At 41.0% G+C, this 23,986-nt stretch overlaps 1 protein-coding gene across 1 annotated transcript in view; it reads right to left on the reverse strand.

Moving 5' to 3' along the window:
• The window catches only part of SRFBP1 (serum response factor binding protein 1), a 113,419-nt gene that overhangs the window by 5,904 nt on the left and 83,529 nt on the right, over positions 1-23,986 (reverse strand). Inside the window, exons 4-5 of the mRNA XM_006128882.3 lie at positions 18,822-18,893; positions 1,479-1,560 (exon numbers count right to left, since the gene is read on the reverse strand). Coding sequence (XP_006128944.2) covers positions 1,479-1,560; positions 18,822-18,893 — 154 coding nt within the window. The remainder of the gene's footprint in view (positions 1-1,478; positions 1,561-18,821; positions 18,894-23,986) is intronic.

Here is a 23,986-nt window from a genome sequence, read left to right on the forward strand (position 1 = left end):
ATATCACTATTGGTGGCGTGTAGGGATTGTGAATGCTGCAGAGTAAAACAAGCTGCACCCACACCATTTTGTTTAGTCAGGCTTGTCAGTTACAGGCTCTGGCAGCAGGGAAAGGCTCCCAAATCTCCCGACTGCCAGAACTTCTCTCCACTGTCGTGAGAAAAAGTTCTGGTGGAAGAAGGAAGCAGGGAAAGGCTCTGGCAGCAGGGACTGCCTTCCCCCTGCCAGAGCCTTTCCTCACAGTGGAGAAAGGCTGAGGCAGCTCTCAGAGCCTCTTCCTGCTGTTGGGGCCTTTTCCCTGTGGAATGGCAGGGTAGAGAAAGCTCTGGCAGCAGGACAATTCACTGAAAAAAACAGCAGTGAGCACAGGAGAGGCATTGCTTACAAGTGCAGCAGAGAGCTGGGTAAGATATTTACTCTAAGGATTCCGACATTTTGTTAATCTACTCACCTAAGCAGTTCTTAGCTGTCTACACTGCTATTTATACCTATGGTAGTTCTCTGAAGTGTATGTGTACCCTTAAAAGAATTTGTTCTGTAGATTTCAGGAAAACTCACTCTTCATCCTTATTTAGTTCTTGACCTCTTGGTATTGAGACTGCCAAAGATGCCAACTATGCCAGTGACTTATGATACGAATACTGAACTAACCACATTTTTTTTACTTTAATTTTAGCCATAATTTTTGATTCATGTATGGATTAGCAGATATCTTTTAAGAGCAACAGAACAACTAGGAAAGTGTGCTTCCAGTGTCTAGTGAATATGCAATATTTTTGGTAGAAACTGTGTGCAAACTGCCTTAGGCTACACTGAAAATCCCAGCCTTAAAATGTCTCCAATATTGAGTCTTTTGCCCTAAATATGTTGCAGCACCAATTTAACTGAGGCTTCTGGATTTTATGAATACTACGATTCCCTTTTTCCTAGCTGCTATGCAACTGACAGTTTTAGAACTTTTAACTAGCTAAGAAGTTAATATTATAAACCTACTTTAGAGGTCTATGACTTCATCTCAGATTGCTCTCTTGAATTTGGTAATATGAGCGTGTAAATTAGGGATGTTAAAATGTGTTTTTTGTTGTTTTTTTTGTAAATGTGTAACTGCTGAAAATTATATGAAAATAATATTACCGTGTTTAAAAGCAGAGACAAATATGGAAACAATTTAATAGTAAGCAAAAAGTGACCAATATATTCAGGCTATAACCAGCCAGTTCATTACTGATATACTATGTATAACATTTTATACTGTTATTTAAAAAAATCAGTTCCTTACAGAAGACAGGGAGCCTCAGTGTTAAGGATATAACCATACCACCTTTAAAATTTGTCTGTGTGGATAATTCAAACATCCCTATTTGAGACCAGGTGTAATCATATTACCTCTTCCAGAACAAGTTTTAGGGATAGGAAAAGACAATGTGAATTTAAACAAATACAGAGATTTGAACAAGATAAGAGTGTCTATTTCATACCTTTAATATCAGCAATTTTTGTCTTCAACAGTGGGTATGTTGCTAGTCTAGCAATTGCTCTGTCAGCTGCAGTGGAATTTGGCTGCATAGAAAAAATATCAAGCAGTTACTAGAAGAATGTTGTATAGTGATATGATGGTTGTATTGGTTTGCCTGACCCATATCATAAGGCACACTAGTGACAGATTATGCACTTTTCAGACTACTAAAAATGAATCAGATCCCAAGATAGCGAACATTTAAATGTTAGCAGGACTGCACACATCACATTTGTCTTAAATTAATAATACTGAACCATCCCAAGGAGTGTGAAAAGTTTGACTATGGGGCTACTGAGAAGAACATCACAAATATGCAACAATGCACTTGCCTTATTTAAAATATGAATGATATTGTGATATTTACTACACACCACACCATAATAACTCGAACTCAGGAACCAATCCCTGCAACAAACCTCGGTGCCAACTCTGCCCACATATATACACCAGCGACACCATCACAGGACCTAACCAGATCTGCCATACTGTCACTAGTACATTCTCCTGCACATCTACCAACATAATATATGCCTTCATGTGCCAACAATGCCCCACTGCTATATACATCGGCCAAACTGGACAGTCCCTACGTAAAAGAATCAATGGACACAAATCTGATATTAGGAATGGCAATATACAAAAACCTGTAGGGGAACACTTCAATTTTCCTGGACACACAATTGCAGATCTAAAAGTAGCCATCCTGCAGCAAAAAAACTTCAGGACCAGACTTCAAAGAGAAACTGCTGAGCTACAGTTCATCTTTAAGTTTGACACAATCAACTCTGGATTAAACAAAGACTGTGAATGGCTTGCTAACTACAAAAGCAGCTTCTGCTCTTTTGGAATTCACACCTCCAGATCAGCTGCTAGAAGTGGGCCTCATCCTCCTTGATTGGATCCACCTCGTCATCTCCAGCCTGATCCTGGCCTGCATATTTATACCTGCCTCTGGATATTTCCACTACATGCATCTGATGAAGTGGGTCTTTGCCCACGAAAGCTTATGCTCCTACACTTCAGTTAGTCTATAAGGTGCCACAGGTCTCCTCGTCACTTTTGTGATATTTATGTTAAGAGTAAACTGTCTATATATTTTCAAAGTTGAATAACGTACTACAATTTTACATTCACAGCATATGAGCTATATTGGTCTACAATAATTAAAAAAGGCCGAAGAGGACTATATACATGAAGCTGGCTTGACTGGAGGGACAATTACTAGTATGTCAGATAACATTGTTTGTCTTCTTTCTTTGGTAGAGCTCTATAGACTACATTTAAGCCATTACTATTATTTCCTGTAGTGCTCAGCATGCAATGGGTGCTTTCCAAATTTGAGACAACACTGCTACAGCCCTGCACAGATACAAAATTTGTATCCACATCCATATCTGTCTCCACAAAAATAAGCTGCTGATATCCGCGGATGCGGATTCCCATAAGAATAAAGTGGATATCCATGGATTTGCAGGGCTCTAAACACTGCTCCTTGTCTACCAGAACTTTCCAGTCTAAAAGACAAATTGATGAAGGGGTAAAGGAGAAACCTACATAGCTAAGTAAGACAGTCAAAGTAACAAATGGCCATGTCTTCATAACTCAGATTGAAAAATACAACACACTTGTGCTTTTAAAATAGAGGTTATGACAATACCATGGATAATAAATAGGAAGAAACTACTTGACTTTTGTAGGAAAAGTTAACTTTCAGGAACATGAAGAAGTCAGCAACTTTGTGGATCAGCGTAAAGAGGGCATTCCAATCACATGGCATGATTTGGATGAAGGAACAGGGATTCATGAGAGAAGCAGGTGGAATGAGGCATCAAGGCTGGCATTATTAATACAACAGTGAAGATGAGGGAAGATGGATAAAGAGAAAGATGCACTCTGTTAAGGTGCAGAGAAAATTACATGTGAATTTGATGCAGCTGAGCAGTGAAAGCCATTGGAGGGATTTAAAGAGCAGGGTAACACTGGTCAGATTGAAAGGTAAGGATGATACAGGGGTTTGTGGTTTTGTATGAAAAGACAGAGGACAATTTGGGTGCCATGGAGGCAAGAGAAAGAATTTATAGAAATTAGCTGGTATCTCTTTCCATTTCTGCACATTACATTATCTTGTGATTTTAAGTTCCTAGTTCTTCATATGTTGGACAATCACAGGCAGTTAGAGAGACTGTTCTTCTCTGAAGACACTTAACACTTTACTGCAAAAGTTTAATGGACAAAACTGCTTGGGAAGGCATCTCTGATCCAGTATGGATTTTGTGGAGTGGAAAAGGGGGAGACACACCAAATCCAGCACAGCTAATTGCCCAGTGTTTATCACCTGGAATGTGGGAGACCCTGGTTCAAGTTTCTGCTGTGCCTTGCTTGGTGCAGGGACCAGAACCTGTCTTTCCCACATTCCAGGTTAGTGTCCTAACCATCAAGCTACTGGTAACACTAGAGTGGGTCTCTCTCCCTCATTCCATATCAGAACGAAAACAAATTTTGAAATCTCTAACCTCCTTGGAAATGTTTTCTGGCCAGCTTTAGGCAAAAAGTTTTCAAAATAATGAGGCCAACTCAACATCTAGTAGAAGACCGTACTATTTAGGTAATATTTCTTTTATGATGAAATGATTTTCTGAGCTTGAAAGTAATCTCCCTTCTCCCTAAGTCACACATATTTTAGGAATCTTTCTTTAGGTCTAGGCGAGCTGGGAAACTGTTCCCTTTCAGACAGTCTACAATGCTCTGAACACTGGCCAGAGGAGATGGCCCAAGAGACATGCATATTCCATCTCCAAGGGGCCTCAGCTGGCTTACACTCCCAGGCTGGTTTGGCCTAGAGAACATGAAGCCTGAATCCAGATCCCATGTGACAATGAAGCATTCGGCTACCAGACTGCTGGGACAGCGTGCTCACATTGCTGAAGATCAAAAGGTATTTTCTTTGGAGATTTTTCTATAGCTGGAAAATGTATTTTTTAAACTTAATTAATATACTTTCCCCCTCCGCTGCTTCCTGTGGGTTTAGAAAGTGTATACCATAAAGTTCACAAAGCAGCAGAAGCTTCTGTGCAACATCTGGTGTTCTTTAATTCAAGTATTTATGGAAATGGTTTATTTGCCAGCTCATATGGAATATTCATTTTTCTTATATAAAAACACCCACAAACACTATCTACATTAGGAGATAGCAGCCATAAACATACAATGTGACATTATTATCTTTAAACACTTCCTATATTTTGACACTGTGGCTTATCCAAGCTTATGGAAAATCAAATTGAATTGAAGAGTTTTCCATCATACGAAATACTGACAGAAAATCTAATTTAGAAGGAAAAATGTTAAATTTACCCACAGAGGAAGAATTACTAAATTTGATTATTTATGCAAATACTGTCTGGAATAGTAAATATTTCTTGTACCACTTTACACTAATGCTTGTTTTTCATGCAAGAGTCTTATAGTATTTTTGAAGGTAGACATTATCCCTATTTTACAGAGAAATTGAAGCATATATTAGCCCCAGAGACTTGCCTGAAGTCATAAAGCAAATCTCTGGCATGCAACAATAAAATTCAGTTTCCCTGGCTGCCTATCAAGAAGCTCAGTTACAAAACCCAATATTTACTTAGATGTGCATGAATAGAAATTTTATTTTTTGGTATTTCTATAGCTGTTGTCTGTCCAATATATAATATGTCAAACGAAAACCTATGCTAAAAGAATGTAAAAAGTTGCTAAGTGAAAAACTATCAGGAAATGCTTAAGGCTAAATGAACATGCAACATTTCTATCTTCATGTGCATATATATATATATTTATGAGACTATGTAACTGCAACACCACATTGACTTCAGCAGAGTTACTTCTGATTTATATCAACATTTGTGAAAGAGAATAAGGCCATAGCTGTTACAGTTGTCATATTTTTTCCAGGTGGTGGTATTGGAGGAACAAGATCCTCGTCCCTCATTCAACATTCAGTGATTTACAACAACATAAAAAGGAATCCATCTGTCACAACTGCCATGTCTGGCTAAGCTTCATGAGTAATATTTTTATGCTGATAGTTTGCAAGTATGAAAATTATTTCCATGTTCAGTCAGCATAATGGCTCTTCAAATTCCGAGCTGGGGATGAGGAGGCAGGCAATAGAAGGGAGAGGTGGACTGCAGCAGCTACAGGATTTCCACTCAGTTGACCCTGCCTCCTCATCTTGCTGTGCAATGTTGGAGCAGCTGCCCAGAGTTAGGGGTAGCATCGAGTATAGGGACAGCATGGAGTGTGGCTGTCATAAGCCTTTGGTAAGTATTGTAGGTGAGTTGTTCCTCCAGCGGCAGCTTCCCATCAATGGGAGTGTGCACATTCAGATGCCTGAGTGAGCAAACAACTCAGCATGAACTTCAGTATATGTCAGAGACTGACCTTAGCATTTTTGAGCAGGCTTATGAAATGTTTTCAGCTGTAGCTGACATCTGTCCACAGGGGAGCTGGAACATTTTTTATAGTGGAGTGCTGATGTTGGAAACCATGCATCTGATGTTTGTTATTGCTACTTCAAGCCAGAGGTGCTGAAGCACCTCTAGTTCAAGCGCCAGTGTCTCTCCACTGTGATCACACTGGCCTAAAGAATTAGTGGAAGATTAGCAAGATGATACTCAGCAATAAAACTAAACTTTACCAAACTATTTCACATAAGACATCAATGCATGCAGGCAATTTTAAAGTCGCCCTTTAGTTACTGACAATTAACATTTTCAAAATAATCTTTATGAAGGTAAAAGCCTAAAGCAGAAGGCTTCAAACATCATTGCACCAAGACCCCTTCTGACAACAAAATTACTACATAACCCCAGTGGGTGGAGAGGGGAGCCTGAACCCAGGCCCACTGCACTGCTTCAGCCCTGGGTTCTAGAAAGTTTTAAGCTGGCCCTAGCAACCCCTTTAAAAAGGGGTGTCAACCTACTTTTAGGTCCTGATCCATAGTTTGAAAACCACTGGCATATAGACTTGCTTTATTTTATTAAAATGAAAGCTGAGATTATTCTTTACAAGGGCCAAAGGCCAATTTTGGTAACCAGGGATTTTCCTGAGTTACCTTCTTCATATCAGCAAACATGCATGCAGAAATTTGGAGAACGAGGTAGCAGTCTGGAGAGTTTCCCTGCTGCTCTTGCTATCCCTGTGACACAGGGAATACAATGCTTAACTCTTCTTTTCTGGCAAAGTTTGGCACTTGGTGCAGGCCTGAATATCCAATTTTCTGAGCACATTTGAGGAGTAAGCATATTCCCCTGTTCCATATGTGTGGTCTGAGAATAAAGCTAACCACTTTCACACATCCTTAGCATTTAGCCCTTTTCCTTGTACAAAGTGAACTATATCCCCCAAATGCTAGGAGGATGTGCATCCTGCCCTCCAACTACATTGCATCCAGACTTGCCTCTACTTTCTCCCCTCAAAAAAGAATGAGTATGCCTGAAAATATAAACCAGCTTCTATCATTGGCGCTCAACCCCTCATCTTTCAACAAGCATACGTACAACAAGCATATGTACAAGACAACTTTCCAAGATGCATCCCCTTCTTTTCTAAGATATATCTATTCCTCTTCCAAAAAGATTTTCAAGAAATGACTCCACTTCCCACCAGAATGTTGCAATTGGTTTTCATGTGAAAGTGGCTTTTATAGATTTTTTTTTTGCAGATTTTGATGGAAAAAATATTCAGTGTATCAACATTTTCAAAATAAAGGGAAAATTCAGAGGCATGAAATCTAATAGGATGAAGTCAGAAAGTTTTTTTCCCCCTCAAAATTTTAAAAACAAACAAACAAACAAACAAACAAACAAACAAACAAACAAACAAACAAAAAATCCCCTCAAATCCTCTTCCCCCAACTCTTAATTGGATTGATATTAATTGAGCTGGTAGTATTAAAAAGACATAATATACTGAATCTGTATAATTGAGGTCTTCCATGAGTCATCAAAGCATTTTACAATCCATAATACATTTAGTAAATAACACATAGTCAATGTAGTTCCACTGAATTAACGTGGCAAAAGTAACTTAGCTATCTAACACCTCTGTGAGCGTGGCAATTATTTTTTAGATTATGAAACAGCCATAAAGATTAAGTGGTCTATCCAGTGACACTGCAGAGATCTATGGCAGAGCTTGGAATAAAAATTAGATCTCCCAAGTGCAAGTTCTGTGCTTGATCTACAAGCCATTATTGTTCTAAACTTCTTCCTTTTGTCCATAAAATCAACACTATACCATGCACATAATCTAAGTTACCTACTCACTCAGAATTTATCTTTCCACCCTAAACTGATACAGCAGTCATGTAGATGTATTTATTCATTAAGAATACATATTGTACAATTCTTTGAAAAGTTAAAGAACTAGGTCACTGCTAAATATGTTTACTAGTTAGCTTTTTCCATGCTGAACAACAAAAAGCACTGGAATGGGTTACCTAGGGAAGTTGTGGAGTCTCCATTCCTAGAGATTTTTAAGTCTCGGCTTGACAAAGCCCTGGATGGGTTGATTTAGTTTGGACTGATCCTGCCTAGGGCAGGGGGCTGGACTTGATGACCTTCTGAGGTCTCTTCCAGCTCTATGGTTCTATGATTCTATGAAAACTTGGGGGGGGGGGGGGGAGAGGGGAGGAAGGGGAAGGAGAGCAAAAGAGATGCTAGTACTTAGAAATCCAGCAATCCATAAAAATGAAATAATTAACAGCGATTGTGCTGCATCAACTCAACAGTGTCAAATAAGAGAGCTTGTAAGTAGATAAGAATCTGTAAAGAATTTTTAGAAAAATCTTACTAAGAAGATGTTACAAAATTGGAAGGAATTCTTGAGTGCAACTATAAACAACTTAGTATAAACTGAATATTTTTTTTAATTATTTCACAGCTGATCTGAAAATATCATTCTGGTTGCTTCATCTTTTCTGGTGAGCAAATTGTGAAAATGGCCTATTGCTGTGCCAATAGTTGATCATATAGCACTAGAAAGTAAAAATGGAGAAAAGCCAAGTTCTACAGAACCAAAGCAGGAAGTTGCTTCCAACAGGGATTTGGATGTCTAAGCATCATGGGAACTGGCCAACCTCAAATAAACTCCAAAAGAAAAGTCTGAAACTAGCACTGTTTCACATTACCACCCATTTTTAATGAAGAACAAAACAGAGGCTGAGGGTAGAACAAATTAGATCATTCAAACTTATGTGTTGCAAGCCAATTTAGAGACAGAATTCTGAAAAAACTTTAAGAGCTAGCAATAATTTGAACGCATCTTGAGTTCTCCGCAGTTTACCACTGACCATATCTCAAAAGCTCTCTGTGAAAGCAGATCGTAGAAATAAGAGAGGAACATACAGAGGATGGTAGGTTACAGGGTTGATCTGTATATTAATAAAACTATATGATGGACCAAGTGGTCCTTGATCAAAATATTAGTTGGAAAGTTCTTTAATTAAAATAATCATAGCTAAAGTTCTATTACAAATTTGGACTGCAGATGGAATGATGAACATACGGATTTCTGGGGATTTAACCTTTGAAGTATTACGTAATTATGTGGCTCTAATGGCTACTTCAAAAATATAACACCTGGAGGTATCCCGAAATAGCTACCCAAAATAGCTACCCTGCGGCCAAGGAACACATCTGCTATTTTGAAATAATTTTTTAAAACAGACGTGCTATTTTGTCATCCCTGTAAACCTCATTCCACGAGGAATAAGGGATGTCTTGAAATAGTGCTTTATTTTGAAATTTGGTGCCATGTAGACATGCCTAATTTTGAAACCGCCTCTTTCAAAATAAAACCGAAATAAGATAAAATGCGCATCTTATTTAGATTTTAGAGTGCAGACGAGGCGTACCCAGACTTGTGACAAGGTGGGAAAAAAAAAATCAGTATTTCTTCAGTTGAAGCTCTGGAGGAAGAATTATGTTAATCTCTCGTGTCAAAAGTGGTAAGGACACACATGGATAAATAACCTACTGGGTATCTGGTATTGTTACAATAAATGTGTTATTTTGAAAGTTGAATGTGCAACTGAAAACAAAAAGATTTCTTGGCATACTAAACTCATGAAAAGTCTGCCCACAATTGAAAACAGATTTTCACTGTATGTATTTAGCCATTTTTCTGAAAGACATACAATGGGAATGGAAATTCAGTTCACTGAAAAACTATAAAGCATTTGAGATAAACATGTACATTAACAATTCACTGGCACTGAAACACAGATTTCCCAGCATTATATGCATTAGGCAATGTATGCATTTAGTAATGATTAACATAGGGCAGAAATGCCCAAACAACACCATGGTTTCCATACACATTGATAAAAAACTTGGAGATTAATTTAGACTCTTCACTCAAAAATCCTATTGCAGGTGATTCTATGTCATGCTGGGAGATGTGTCAGGGACCTTCTAGGCTAGTGAGGTACTATTCCTAAGATATGGTCTACAGGCAGTTTTTATAATGATGTAACCATTTCAGTCGGGGTTGGGAAGGGAGGGAATGACTTTTTTTCCCCACCAAAATCATTAAATTGGTCCCATCCTTCAGTGTAAATTCAGTTAATGCCACCTTCAGGCTGGGTGCTTTCCCAGCGTACCCCCTCATGGTCTGAGGTGGCCCTGCAGACACCATGCCCTGAGTTCTATCTTAGTTCTTCATAATAATTTATATCCAGGCCAGAATATATATAACACAATGCACCCTTGTAGGATCTTATTTAGATTTTCCCAACTGCAGACCACTATACCCCCTTAGGAGCAACCACTCTCCATCATTCAAAAATTGTGCCCATCCTCCTCCTGGATAACAGCAGGTTCTTCTTCCAGGTAGAGGAGCCCCACAACCATCATTCTTGGGCTGTGCTAGTTTTAAGGCTATACCAATAGAGCTCCCAAATGTTTGTACTACTTTAATTATATTCATTTAGAAACTGATAAAGTGGTAAAAAAAACCTGGGTAGACAAGCTGTAAGCATCTCTAAGATCCAGTCTAGAAGGCAAATGAGCTGTCATGAAGAGTTGGTAAAAGACAGACAGTTTTTACACCCAAGTGTAACATTCTTCACGTCTTCGATGGTCATGAAAGCCATCCTTATTTGAAGTTAACATTTCATGTTTGCCATGGAAAATTCTCAGGAAACTGGTTTCATATACCCAGAGTCACTTCAATTTCAAGCAGATTTTAAACACACACACACACACACACACACACACACACACACACACACACACACACCCCCACCCACCCACCCCCTGGAGTGGTGATTCCCTGTACATCATCATCATCTTCAGTTATTTTGTGGTTGAACCTAAATAAACCATTTTATTTAGTTAAGTAATGCATTGTTCCACATGGATTTTGAGTACGCAGATATAATGTAAAGCTGGGGAACATGTTATCTGAAGAGATTTTAAATGCCCCTGATATTTAACACCTAAGCAACTACTGCAATTCAGTTTTCAATTAAAGGGATCCTGACAATTCCTTATTGCACCCTATACAATACATCTGACACAAAGGGAGAAAAAACACTTCCATGAAAGTAATATTTCCTTTTTAGTACTTTCAGCACAAATATACTGCCATAAAGGGCAGAAAAAGGAGAACCTGGACATGGTGTTTTATATCCCACGATGTTAAAGGGGATTGATGCAGAAGGAACATCTCTGGAGCAAAAATAAAATAGGAAAGTCACTACTGCTACTGGGGAAATTTGAATAATTGGAAATTATTAAATTACATTAAATTAATTAGTGACGGAACTGCTATTAGATGTTGCAAATATACACACTATGAAAGCACAGAAGGATGAGCATTATAGGTAGAGTTTCAGATCAGAAACATATTCTGAATAAAATTCTGCCCTTAATATCCTTGTAGAATTTCTATTACTTCATAAGTAAATGTGAAGCTCTAGATAAGACTATAATTTAGGCAATAAAAAGAGTACAGGTTGGACTTCCCTGGTCTAGCACCCTTGGGACCTGAGTGGTCCCAAAGGAGGAAATTTTCGGGATCAAGGGAGGTTAACCTTGGGCTCGCAGGGGGTTCCCCTGGTGCCTGGCCAGTGCACTGCCCACAGCCCAGCCATTGGTGGGGCTCCACTCCTGGCTGCCACTCTACTCAGGCCTGTGAGGCTCCTTTCCTCTGGCTGGTGGGGTTCCCTGCCCTCAGCTGGAAGTGGCTCTGTGCCCCTGGCTGCAGGGTCTCTGCACTCCTACCAGGCACAGCCTCCATGTCCCCAGCCACAGGGTCTCGTTGCCCCCAGCTGGAGGCAACTCTATGTCCCTGACCACAGGGACTTCCCTGCCCCTGGTGGGCAGCATATCCACTCCCACTGCTGGCAATGGCTGCATCCCTGGCTGACAGGGCCTCCGCGCCCTCGGCCACAGAGGCTTTCCTATGCCCGACTGATGGAGCTCTGCTCTTGGCTGCTGGGGCTCTCTATTCGGACCTGCTCTGGATATTGGTCGCTGCTTGGGCTTCCTGCCCGCAGGACACTGGCCGGCAGGGAGCAGGGCTGGCCGGGAGGGAGTCGGGGACAGCGGGGCTGGCCTGGGCGCATGCAGATTCCACGCACAGGCAAGTCTGGCCCCGGAGATTCTATCCCGCCCTGGCCCTGCCCCCCCTACACTGTATGTTGCATACCGCCTGGCTGGTAGACATGCTCATGCAGTGTGAGCATGTCTACCAGCCAGGCATTATGCAACTACATACTGATACTCATGATAATAATAAAACTGATTTATAAAATACTGGACATTTATATTTACATTTATACCAGGAATTTGTTTCGTGGACAAAAAGCTCAAATACAGGACTGTCCGGTTCAAAACCAGACACCTGGCAACCCTATTTTTATGGGTCCCACAAAAACAGCAGCTGCTTTTTGTTTCAAATTTCTTGGCACTGGAATAATAGAAACATTCCTTTTGCCAAATGACCACTAGATATTTATTGATAGAACTGCACAGACTAAGAATTTTTTACACTGGCAAATTTTTGGTGAAAACAGTTTTCCTATAACTAAACAAATACATTCTTAAGTGTAAGACATTAATGACAAGCATACTACACAAATACAAGAGACTAAATAAATTCAACAGCATTTCAATGTTAAACCAGGAAAGGGAGAGGACTATATACAGTAGTTATTTCTCTATGGTTTATGGATTGTGAACAGAACTTTTTCATAAGCAAAGAATGCCAAAAAAAAAAAAAATCTGAGTAATTATCTGGTTATGCTGCTTTTAAAAGCACTAACAACATCATCAGAAGTCTTAGATCACTAACAGGAATCTATCATGTTTCAGGAATGTTTGCTGTAGCTAATAGACTTTATTGGTGAACCCAGGCTGATGGGCATGTGGGGCTTAATGGTACTCCAGTTCCAGGTGACACCCCAGAGGACATCACTATCTTGCTAAATTTTCTTCTTTTTACTGTATGACAAATAGTAATGAATTTACAAGACTGTACTGATGTTCAAGTTTCTTCATTTCATGAACACCATGAGGAAAAAAATTCCAATGAGGGCTACAAATGTTAGATTGTTTAGTTATTCTCTCCCTCCCCCCACATTTATCAGTTGACAAACAAGAATCTATAATTTAGTTAGAAAGTAGTACAACAATCCCAAAATTGAAATGCTAAACATCTTTTCATTCTGGCACATACATTATTATGCTCTCCTTTTTAGTCTCAATAGTAATTTTCACTAGGAAAAAAAAAACTATGAAGAAGTTGGGACTTCTTTCTAAACATGGATTACAGTTTGAAGCATATTGCTCTTCTAGATCTTTTAATTTAAAATTATTAGAGGATTTCCATGTATAGAAAATAATGCCTTAGAATTCAAAGAAAATAATGGGTTGCTAGCAGTCTGTACGGAAGCATTTTTATTTGTGTAATATGTTTGTGATTGGGAAAGGGAAACTAATGACAATTTTTAAAATTTGCTGATACAAAACTGATTCAATTCATAGAAGGAAAACAGGGAGAAGTAGGAGAATATGTGATTTGGCAGATGAGAACATTAAATATAGTTTAATATATATTAATTTTCTTTGACAATATAGAACAACACAATTACGTGCTCTAAAAGATCCTGCAAGCTTGAAGATGTTGGTATCATGTGCAGTCACAGTTACAAAAGCAAATACAGTAAATGTCCGATAATACGGCACCTTTAGGACCCAGGGGGTGCCGAATTATCAGATATGCCAGACTATCGGAAGGGGGGGCTATGAAGGGTCTGGGGTGGAGTGGGGGGGGGGGGGGGGAGATGAGCCCCTCAGACCAACCCGGCAGCACCTCAGCTGCTCTGCCCCAGGCATCCCCAAGTCAGTCGCTGCTGAAACTGACCAGCGGCTGACTCGGGAAAGCTGGGGGCAAAGCAGCTCCAATTGTCTGGCTGCCTGGAGCACTTCCGGGTTCCAGATGGTGCTGGACCATCAGGAGTGCTGGACCATTGGATGCCAGACCACTGGAGTTTTACTGTAGGATGTCTGACTATGTTATAAGTTGACATTGCTGCTTTGGAAGCTTTGGGAATTTCAGGGAATGAACTGAGCCTGGCATCAACCTCAATTTTTTAAATTCTTCAAAGCAACCATGATATTTTATCTCCCTGGTAGATACTCATATGCAAATTGGAAGCCTAACTTGGTCCTGGAACAGCTAACATAGTAATCTTTTGAGACCATGTCTCCCTCAACTTTGCTATTCCTTGCAATTAAAATGGTCTTTTTGATTGCAATCACTTGCACCAGAAACGGAACTATGCCCTTCGGGAAGTCAGATGCTTTGTTTATCTCATTTGCCATGAAAAGAATTAAGATCTCAAAACATCTATGAAAACCATCCACAAGTGGGCTACAGCTGCTATTTCAGAAACCCATAAAACTACAAGTCTTATTTCTCAGAGCACAGAACTCAGATGTTGCATTTAGTTGATGGGTCCCTACGGTCTGCCATTCCCTCAAACAATTATTATTCTGCTCTTCTGCCTCTCTTTTCTGGATAGACTGCTTGGTATTTCCTATCAGTTGACCTCCAGACTACAGAATACTGTGTGTATAGAGTTCTAAAGGAAAGGAATCTGGAGTTACTGCAAACAGGTCTTTTCACAACAGAAGAACTTTTCCCTACCATCTATAAGTTGTTTGTGTTCATTTCTAGTTAGTTCATGGTTCAAGCTGGCACCCTATATATGAGAAACATTCTATTCCATTACCAATCTTCTGACCCATCTAACACACACATTCTTTTCTTCCTTTAAAAAAAAAAAAACAAAAAACAAAACCACACACACACACACACCTCGGAAGCTACACTCCATTTCAGAAGCTTTCTTCTGAGGAAAAAGGATTTGACAAGATATGAGAGCAATATTGTAACTCTACATGTCAAGGCCGTAAAGAACTGGGAGTTATAGCTCTTTATAACAGCAAGAACACAGAATCTTTTTAGACAGTAGAAGCAACTAACAATATGTCTTTCTAGAGTTTGCCCATGGCCTTTGCTGTTAAGTATTAGAGCGGGGCAGGCAATAATTTTTAATGGGGGGGCGGCTACTCCTAGAGTCAAGGGCCGCACTTTTCTATGATATTAATGGAGGAAATTCAGGGTCTGGGATAGAAGTTGGGAGGCAGAAAGGAGTTCAGGATACGGGATTGGGGTGCAGGAGAGGATTTGGGTTCTGGAAAGGAGTTTGGGTGAAGGAGGGGGTTATGACCTGGGGCAAGGAATTAAGGTGCAGGAGGGAGTTTGTGTGCAAGAGTGGATGCTGACCTGTAGGATGGGTGAAGGAGGGGGTGCAGGATCTGGGAGGGAGCTGTGACCAGGGGCAAAGGTGTAGAAGGAGGTGCAAAGGGTTTATGTTGTGAGCTGGGGCAGGAAGTTGCGGGGAGGCAGGAAGTGGAGTGCCACGTATAGGCTCTGGCTGGGAGGCTCTTACCCTAGGCAGCTTCTAGCCAGAAGCCCAATGGGACCCTCAGGCAGGCTCCTTGCCTGCCACGCTCCCACGCTGCTCAAAGTGGCTGGTTGCTGAGGCCAGTGTGTGTGTCTCTGTGCAGCACACTCCATAAAAGGCAGAGGCTCCACAAGCTGCCTGGGCCCTCAAGCATAACTTAGGGTACGTCTAGACTACATGCCTCTGTCACCAGAGGCATGTAGATTAGGCTACCGGACATAGTAAAATGAAGCAGGAGGTTTACCTGGGTGGTCAACAAATACCTTTGATGTCGACACCCGCGCGTCCAGACTATCGCGCTGAGCCGACAAACAGCTGATCAGCTGTTTGTCGGCTCAGCGCGGCAGCCATGTAAATTTAAATGAAGCGGCGATTATTTAAATCGCCACTTCATTTTACTATGTCTGGTAGCCTAATCTACATGCCTCTGGCGACAGAGGCATGTAGTCTAGACGTACCCTTAGGCAGATCCTATTGGCCAGTTTCTGTATTATTTAGAGTCCTTTCTTTGGCTGATAAATATGTTTTTCACAGCACATAAGCAGCACCTAAAAGACAATTTCAATGACCAAAATATTGTGTGTCACTTCTCAGTACTGGCACAGCTGAGCTACAGCTTTATGGAGATATTTTTATCATTTTGTCATCTAACCTGGAGTATATGCTAGAGGTTATTCGGTTGGTAGCACATGTGCAGCTGCATTACTAATGAAAAATGGGTAAGAAATTCCTTCTCATCTTTGGAGTCCCTCCATACCAGGAAACACTCCTATACCCAATTCTATATTCCCTTCATCCCAGCAACCAATCTGCCTCCAGCTCTGCTCCTGCCTAAAAATAATTTTGCTATACAAAGCATTTCCAATCCACTCCTTACCAGCCATCCTCCATCCTTTTGTTTACTCTCTTTTCCAGTCCTAGCATGAAGGAATGGTCAAGAAAACTAGGGTTGACAGGTATCCGGCTTTGGCCTGGTATTGGACAGAGGCCGCAAGTTAAAAAAACCCAGAAAATACCGGACATATAAAATGTTTTTCTCTGACAGAAGGCCGCTTGGGACATTCTTTCCCTGTCACATCTGGCAGGAGTGGGGGGAATTTAAAGGCGCAGTGACTTTTTTTCCCCTCTCAACAAGTTTGGTTCTCCCCTTTTTTCCCCTCTCAACAGCTTTGGTCCCCCCATTTTTTTGCTCAACCATATTCAGTATTTTTTGTGAAATTATCTGGCAACCCTAGAGAAGACAACAGAGAGGAATGCCTACTGGGCTTGTGCTGCTCTAGACCTGCTGAGGCCCTCCTATGGAAGATGCTCTTATATGTTCTTATACTCCACACAATCCGCAGTGTAAAGTCCACTAATATCAGACATCAAAAGAAGAATATGTAATAAATATATAATTATAACTATGTATGTACAGGTTGAAACTCCGTAATCAGGATTGTCCTGATTCGGGAACACCCCTGGTCCGGCATTGTTGGCGTGACCTTGGGGGGTGCACTTATGGGGATAAGCCAGTGGTCAGATAGGGTCAGAAGTGTTGCCAGACTAGGGGACAAGAGAGTGGAGCCCTGGGTAGGGGCAGCAGAGCCGCCAGGAGGAGAGCGGAGCCCCTGGTCGCTAGGGTGGGGAAGGTGGCACCGGGGCTACTGACGGGAGCACAGAGCCCACTTTGGTGGCAGCAGAGCTTCTGGGAGGAGTGCAGAGCTCCTCCAGGCAGCAGCAGTGGAGCCACCAAGTAGAACCATTGGGCAGTAACAGAGCCTCCCAGGTGACAGCGGAGTCAGTTGCTGCTGGTGGGAGCACAGAGCCCTGGGTGGCAGCGAAGCCACTAGTGAGAGAGTGGAGCCCCCATTAGGGGGAGGAGGAACTCCGGGCAGCAGCAGAGCCCCCAGCAGCAGTGGAGCCACGGGGGGAAAAGGCAGAACCCCCATCATACTAACTTCCCCTGGTCTGGGATCACTCAGGTCCTGAGGGTAAACAAGGAAGAGACAGATAGACACACAAAATTTTACCGATTTATTATTGTTTCAATGTCTTCTTGTCACATTCTGTGTCACTCAGTGGGAAAATACCTTTCCCTTTAGGACTCTGTTATTCCTACACTTTCTTTCTTTTCCCTCTCCATTTCTCTCCCATGATCCCTCTGCGTTCACACTCTGAATTTACATCTCAAAAGAATAACCTATTACTATACATTTGATAGTACACTCCTATACATTTGATTTGCTAAAAACAAAACCTATTGAATAATGTTGACAATTAATTATTATCAGGTTGTAGAGGAGACATAACATTAAGGTAAATGGGGACAAGGAGTTCACCTGACAGTTATTCTTTCAGGCTGCCAGTAGACACCATGACATCAGTTACATTCAGTTCACATTTGGACATTTCTCTCTGAAGCCAAATGGGTTAGAAACTTACTTTTTTAAAAAAATGAAAACTTACACTTTTCACAAGCAGGTCATGCAGGCCACAAATATATTATGCAGACCATGACACCCTAATATAGACATTATGTAGGTCAATGATGTGGTTACCTATGACAGATTGGGCCTCTCTGGTCAGGAACCTTCAAGCCCTGATCAGTCCCGAACAAGGGGATTTGCCCGACAAGGCAAGGTCCCTTCCCTAATGCCCGTGCTGCCCCTGAGCTAGGATTTGAGTCCAGCCCTGCTGCTGTCCCAGCCCCCCCCAGGGATCTCTAGCTGACGCCAGCTCAGCTACTGCGGAGGACCAAAGCTCCATGGTCGGGGCTAGAATTCCCTGGCTGTGGAGTTCTGACTCCATTCTGGCACCAGTGGCCATGGAGAACTGCAGTTGCCTGGCTCCCTGGCTAATGAGGCCAGAATGGGGCTGGAGCTCCCCAGCCATTGATGCCAGAGCTCCCCTGTCACTGGGGACAGAGCTCCCCACCACGACACCCACCCCCACAACTTGGGACTCCCGGCTGAGTCACCATCCTCTCTCTCACGCTCCTGCCCCACCACCAGACCTCCCTGTTCATGGGCTCTGTGATCCAAGATCATCTGTGATCTGGATGTTGCCAGGAAAGTCCCAGTTTAGGGATGTACAACCTATGTTGATGGAGAATAGCCTCACGGGCCCCAACAACAAGCTAATCCTGCTAAATTGCTTGTTTGACTAAATACATATATACACATACATGCCCTAATGACAGGGTGTATTCTTTTAATTAAAAATTCAATTCACATACACACAATATGCATACCCATACCCACATTTGCATATGTTCTAAAAACAAAGAAGTCATACCTTTTTGCAGACTTGCTCAAAAGTAATCTCATCCCCAAGAGCAAACTTGGTTACTTGATCTGGTTTTATTTCCTGTGGAAGAAAAATGTTTACACAAGTCTGAAAAGAGTAAGTAATAACAGTACGTGATAATATTTACGCAGAAAATAAATCTTAGAAAGGTTCAGCAAATTTTGCCCACTCCTATTAATTTAAAGGAGACTTTAAAATTAGATTTATTTACTTCCAAAATATTGCCTTGTATATTTACAGCCTAATTTTTTCTAATCTGTGTATTTATATCATTACCCATCACAATAGTATCTGATTATAACTGAAGCCAAAGGAAGGTCTGAGTGAGTTCAGGCTGCAGGGTCAGGATCTTACTTTGAGAAATATTCAATTGCCTGAATTTGTCACTTAAAATAAAGGACTATGGGAGATTTCTAAATGCCCATTTAGTAGAGACTCAGAAGTCTCTCCAGTATATGTATGATTACAGTCCTGTAATTGAAGCGGAAAAGGAACATTTCTTAGCTTCTTTCTTTCTTAGCTTACAGAAGAGGAATTCCAGGTATCATCTATGCAGGATTCTCACTCCAGAAGGGAAAATCCTGCACAAGGGATGTCAATGAGTAGTCGACTAGATGATTAACTGATAAGCCTAAGATTATTGGTTAATCTCGTTGACTACTCACATCACGCCCTCCACATTGCTGCCTCTATTAGAGATGGGAGCTGGGACTCCCCATGGACAAGGGCTGCTATCACCCCGTGCTGCTGCCTCTGTATCAAAGGCAGTAGCACGGGGCGGCAGGTAGCCAGTCTGCGAGGGGAGCTGGTTTTTACATTATGTCTTTGCATGGACCGGCTCCTCCTGCCACCCCGCGCTGCTACCTCTGTATCAGAGGTGGCAGGGGGCTCCCCGAAGTGGGGCCAGGAGTACACATGACTATCAAACAGTCATGTAACCAACAATATTTTGTGCGTTTACATGACTATTCAATATATGATAGCTAACACCCCTATCCTACACAGCAGATATCTTTAGAAAAATATATTTTAAACTAATTAACCACAATTAGAGCAGATGTATCTATTAAAAACACTATTGAATCCCTTACTAATCTTAGCTATTGAATATGAAAATTGCTATTTCAGAGCTTATATTGGCTTAATTTTGGACTTTTTTATGGGAAATGAAGAAAACAAATTACACTATAGAGTGTTAGCCGTGTGTCCGTTTTAAAACAGAATTTGCATGACTAGATTATATGAGGACTAAGCAACTTCATACATATCTATAGTTTTAAAAATTATAATGCAAATCATTTTTAAGACCGATAAAGGAAGATGTTACCAGTTAGGCTCTAAGCTACTTATCTACAGGTCCTGCTTTGTTACTGGTGATACTAATGTTTGAGGAAAATAATTCATAAAACAGATATTCAAGAAGACAGAAAGCTAGGAAGCAATTTAAACAGGACAAGGTAGAGTAAATTAGTCATGTGTTTGCAGTGTGCTATGGCAGCAACGAGACCAATGCAACTGTGGACTGTATAAGCAGGTGCACTGTGTTGCTGAGCAGGCAGATAGCAGACCCTTTGTCCATGTTGTACCCATTGCTGGAACACTGTTTAAATCAGGACACCTCATTAGAAGAAAAATTCCAGCAAAGGAGATAATAACAACCAGCATAATTAGTGGTTTAGAACAGTCGATTTATGCAGAAAGATTAAGAACTCTAGATGCACATTTTGCCATGTGATGACATAACCTACAAATATCTTAAAAGTGTGAACTTGGAGAGGGGCTCATTCTCCTCCTTGCTTACTGTCCAATGAGCATTTCAGTCCTGCTTTACTTTTTCCTAATTTCAGTTTTATATATCTTATCATGCTGCTCCCCATACCTAGTCTGCCTGTGCTCATCTGCCAGCCATTCTCATGCTACTTCCAGAAATCTCTCCTTAAATTAACCTTTCTAGGCAGTTCCTCTTCCTCCTTTATCATTAATAATCGATACACATACTCTTCTCTCACAATACTCTCCTGTGCTCATCTTATTTTGGAATGCATCTTATCTATAGCATCAAGTGCTGAGTAAAACATGTGTGCTTTACAATAATTAGTGAGTAGCAACTGCAGCACAGTAAAGTATAACCAAGAGTAAGGGGATGACATTAAGAAAGGGAAAATATGTTTGATATGAACATTAGGAAGAAACCTCCTGACAGTGAAATCTATTAACTTCTAAAAGCATCGCCCAGAGACACTGGAAGAAACTCAATCACAAATCAACACATTTCAAGTCAGACTGAAAACACACTAATAAATGTACAATAGGAAACTATTTTGCACTGGCAGGTACACAGATTGGAGGCTCTAACAGGTCTTTTCATCCCATGATTCAGTTTTCAGTGACTTTTCAGATATTATACAGAGGAGAAAACTAGATACAATGGGTAAATGATGTAGCCACAATAATTCACGGGGCTAAGAATTCAGAGTTTGACTCCATGAAGAAGCTCCTTCTCTATGCTAAATTATGGAAGCCATTTAATTGAAGCGGTCAAAAAGGCAAATAGGATGCTAGAAATTATTAAGAAAGGGAGAGAAAATAAGACAGAATATCTTACTACCCCTGTATAAAACTATGGTACACCCACATCTTGAATACTGTGTACAGATGTGGTCTCTCCACCTCAAAAAAGATATTTTGGCCTGGGAAAGGGTTCAGAAAAGGGCAACTAAAATGATTAGGGGTTTGGAACGGGTCCCATATGAGGAGAGGTTAAAGCGACTGGGACTTTTCAGTTTAGAAAAGAGGAGACTGAGGGGGGATATGATAGAGGTATATAAAATCATGACTGGTGTGGCGAGGGCGGATAAAGAAAAGTTATTTATTAGTTCCCATAATAGAAGAACTAGAGGACACCAAATGAAATCAATGGGTAGCAGGTTTAAAACTAATAAGTGAAAGTTCTTCTTCACACAGCACATAGTCAACCTGTGGAACTCCTTGCCAGGGGCGCTGTGAAGGCTATAACTATAACAGAGTTTAAAGAGAAGCTAGATAATTTCATGGAGGCTAGGTCCATAAAAGGCTATTAGCCAGGGGATAGAAATGGTGTCCCTGGCCTCTGTTTGTCAGAGGCTGGAAAAGGAGACAAATCACTGGATCGTTGTCTTCGGTCCACCCTCTCTGGGGCACCTGCTGTTGGCAGACAGGCTACTGGGCTAGATGGACCTTTGGTCTGACACAGTACGGCTGTTCTTATGTCCATTTAGAAACCCTCCCCAGATATTTTAAGTGGTGATTTTTGCTTATCCTTGGAATTCAAATACACTAAATGGAGTATAAAGCTATAATGTACATTGCAAAAAGAATCTATACAAGGAATTAATGGTATAATCCTTACAACTATAAAAAATACAAGTAAAAACAGTTTAAAATGAGTTAGAGAGGTATACAGTGCGAGTGGTGCGGAAAGGTTAGCAAAAGTCAACAAAAATGACTAGCAGCACAGATGTTGCAGGCCTCTACCCTTACTCCAGGGGAGCTAGCAGAGTAGGCAGCCTTCACTTACCCCATATTAGTAAGGAGGCGAGAAGGATCAGTAGAGACAAGATTCAGATAAGCCTATGCTGATCTTTTCCACAATCCCCACAAACACATACTCCCTACTACTCCATGGAAGGCCAGAGGTATGGAACTGCAGAAACTACTACAAAAATCTTAATATAATTGTACTAATACGTGCTGGTGTTCCCAGTACTTCTTCCACTTGGTGCTCCAAGAACATAGTTTGACTCTAGTCTTGCTATTCAGGGTCCTTTTATTTGGCATACTGTAAAGCTACACTGAGTTGATCCAATTCAAAGGTAGAGGTGGGCATAGGGAATATTAATACCCAAAGTTAAACAGAAAATCTCTGCCTTCATGTACATGTCAACATGACATTGTACTTACTGTCTCTCACACTAGCTGTTTTGGGATTGGTTTGGTCACTTAGTATGTGCTGCCCAGAGATTAGTTTCTACAGTATATGAATGACTTGTCCTTTACCTCATCTTACGTTCCAGGCCTGCTGGAACATATGGGTTCTTTTCTTTTGGTGTTGACCCTTGCTGCTCGGAAATTTCCTGAACAGCCACTACAACAAGTAAGGCTGGAATACAAGTAAAATTCTTGAACCCCCTGGAGAAAAGCTTGCTACTGTCTATATATCCTCTTGGAAATGGGAGGTACCGACAATGGAATCTACCACAAGTCTTTTGCCATTCTAACAATCCAGTGTGATGCCTACGTAGGGGAAGGGGGATGAACACAGGAGAAGTTCCTATCTTGTCTCCCAGTGGAGAAGGCAAACATTCTTCAAAGGAGGGTCTATAGATTCTGCTGTGCTAGACCACTCCCTCATACTTCTACCTACTTAGGGGAAGTAGATTGTACCTCAACTGCTGTATGTGGCACTGTACTTTTGGTAACTGAAGACTTGTTAAGACTGTTGGCATTGTACCAATCAACAATGGGGATTTTGATTTAGGCCCACAAGCAGATCACTTAGTTTCATGTCATAGGCCATACGGGCAAAACATCCTGTACTGTTGGTTAGTAAAACCCCCCAAAAAACTGGTGCCACTGAATGGCACAGAAATGCACATACAGATCTAGTTAACTGCTTACACTCTTTTCATAACTGTCCTATAAAGATTCAGAGGGGTAGCTGAGTTAATCTGTAACTGGAAAAACTTAAAAAACAACAAATAGTCTTGTAGCACCTTAGACACTAATAAAAGATGTAGATGGTATCATGAGCGTGGGTTGTACCCACAACAGCTCATGATACCTCCTACATATTTTGTTAGTCTCTAAGGTGCTGCAGGACTATTCATTGTTTTCTAAGTTTGTCCTATAAAGAGGCAGAATGTACATTGGCAACCCAACGGGAAAAGTTGCAAGCAGGAATAGATATAGTCCAGTAAAATACTCCTGCTATGGTACACATAAAGGGTTAATATTGTCTATTTAGATCTATAATAGAGACTAGGAACCGTTTAACTGGTTACCTGGTAAGCATCAACCCAATGAGTGATGCTTCCCAGTTAACAGTTAACTGGTACCTGGGAGCAGCCCTGCTAGGACCCCACGTGGGGTCGGGGCTGGCAGGCAGCCCTGCGCAG

The sequence above is a fragment of the Pelodiscus sinensis genome, chromosome 6 (assembly GCF_052426305.1).
Source record: "Pelodiscus sinensis isolate ZL-2025 chromosome 6, ASM5242630v1, whole genome shotgun sequence".
In the NCBI taxonomy this organism is placed as follows: Eukaryota; Metazoa; Chordata; order Testudines; family Trionychidae; genus Pelodiscus; species Pelodiscus sinensis.